Raw genomic sequence first — 354 nt, forward strand, 5'->3', positions numbered from 1 at the left:
CATTCTCACTTTCTGTAATATATGTAAATACTTGTATCCTTTTCCCATATTTTCATACTGTTAAAGGGCTTCTTTTCCTTTGCAGATGCTTATTGTGTGATAAGAAAATGAGTGAAGAAGTATGTGAGAACTCAGCGATCACAGGATACACTGGTAGTGACCCAGAAGACTGTGACTTTGTCGAAGCTGACATTGGCGATGATAGTGATACTGGTGAAGACTGCTTCTATAATGGGGATGAACCTAGCACTGCTGAAATCACTGAAGTCCCCTCTCTCCTGGAGACAGAAGCCAGCCCAACCCCAGAAGTGAGGACTGAACCCATTCTTACCCCAGAAACAAGCAGAGATGAGG

At 43.2% G+C, this 354-nt stretch overlaps 1 protein-coding gene across 1 annotated transcript in view; it reads left to right on the forward strand.

The window, feature by feature from the left end:
• The window catches only part of LOC119586582, a gene marked incomplete at its 3' end in the record, with an annotated part of 8,947 nt that extends 8,593 nt beyond the window's left edge, over positions 1-354 (forward strand). The window contains 1 exon segment of the mRNA XM_037935332.1: positions 86-354. Coding sequence (XP_037791260.1) covers positions 86-354 — 269 coding nt within the window.

Source organism: Penaeus monodon, chromosome 21, assembly GCF_015228065.2.
Source record: "Penaeus monodon isolate SGIC_2016 chromosome 21, NSTDA_Pmon_1, whole genome shotgun sequence".
In the NCBI taxonomy this organism is placed as follows: Eukaryota; Metazoa; Arthropoda; class Malacostraca; order Decapoda; family Penaeidae; genus Penaeus; species Penaeus monodon.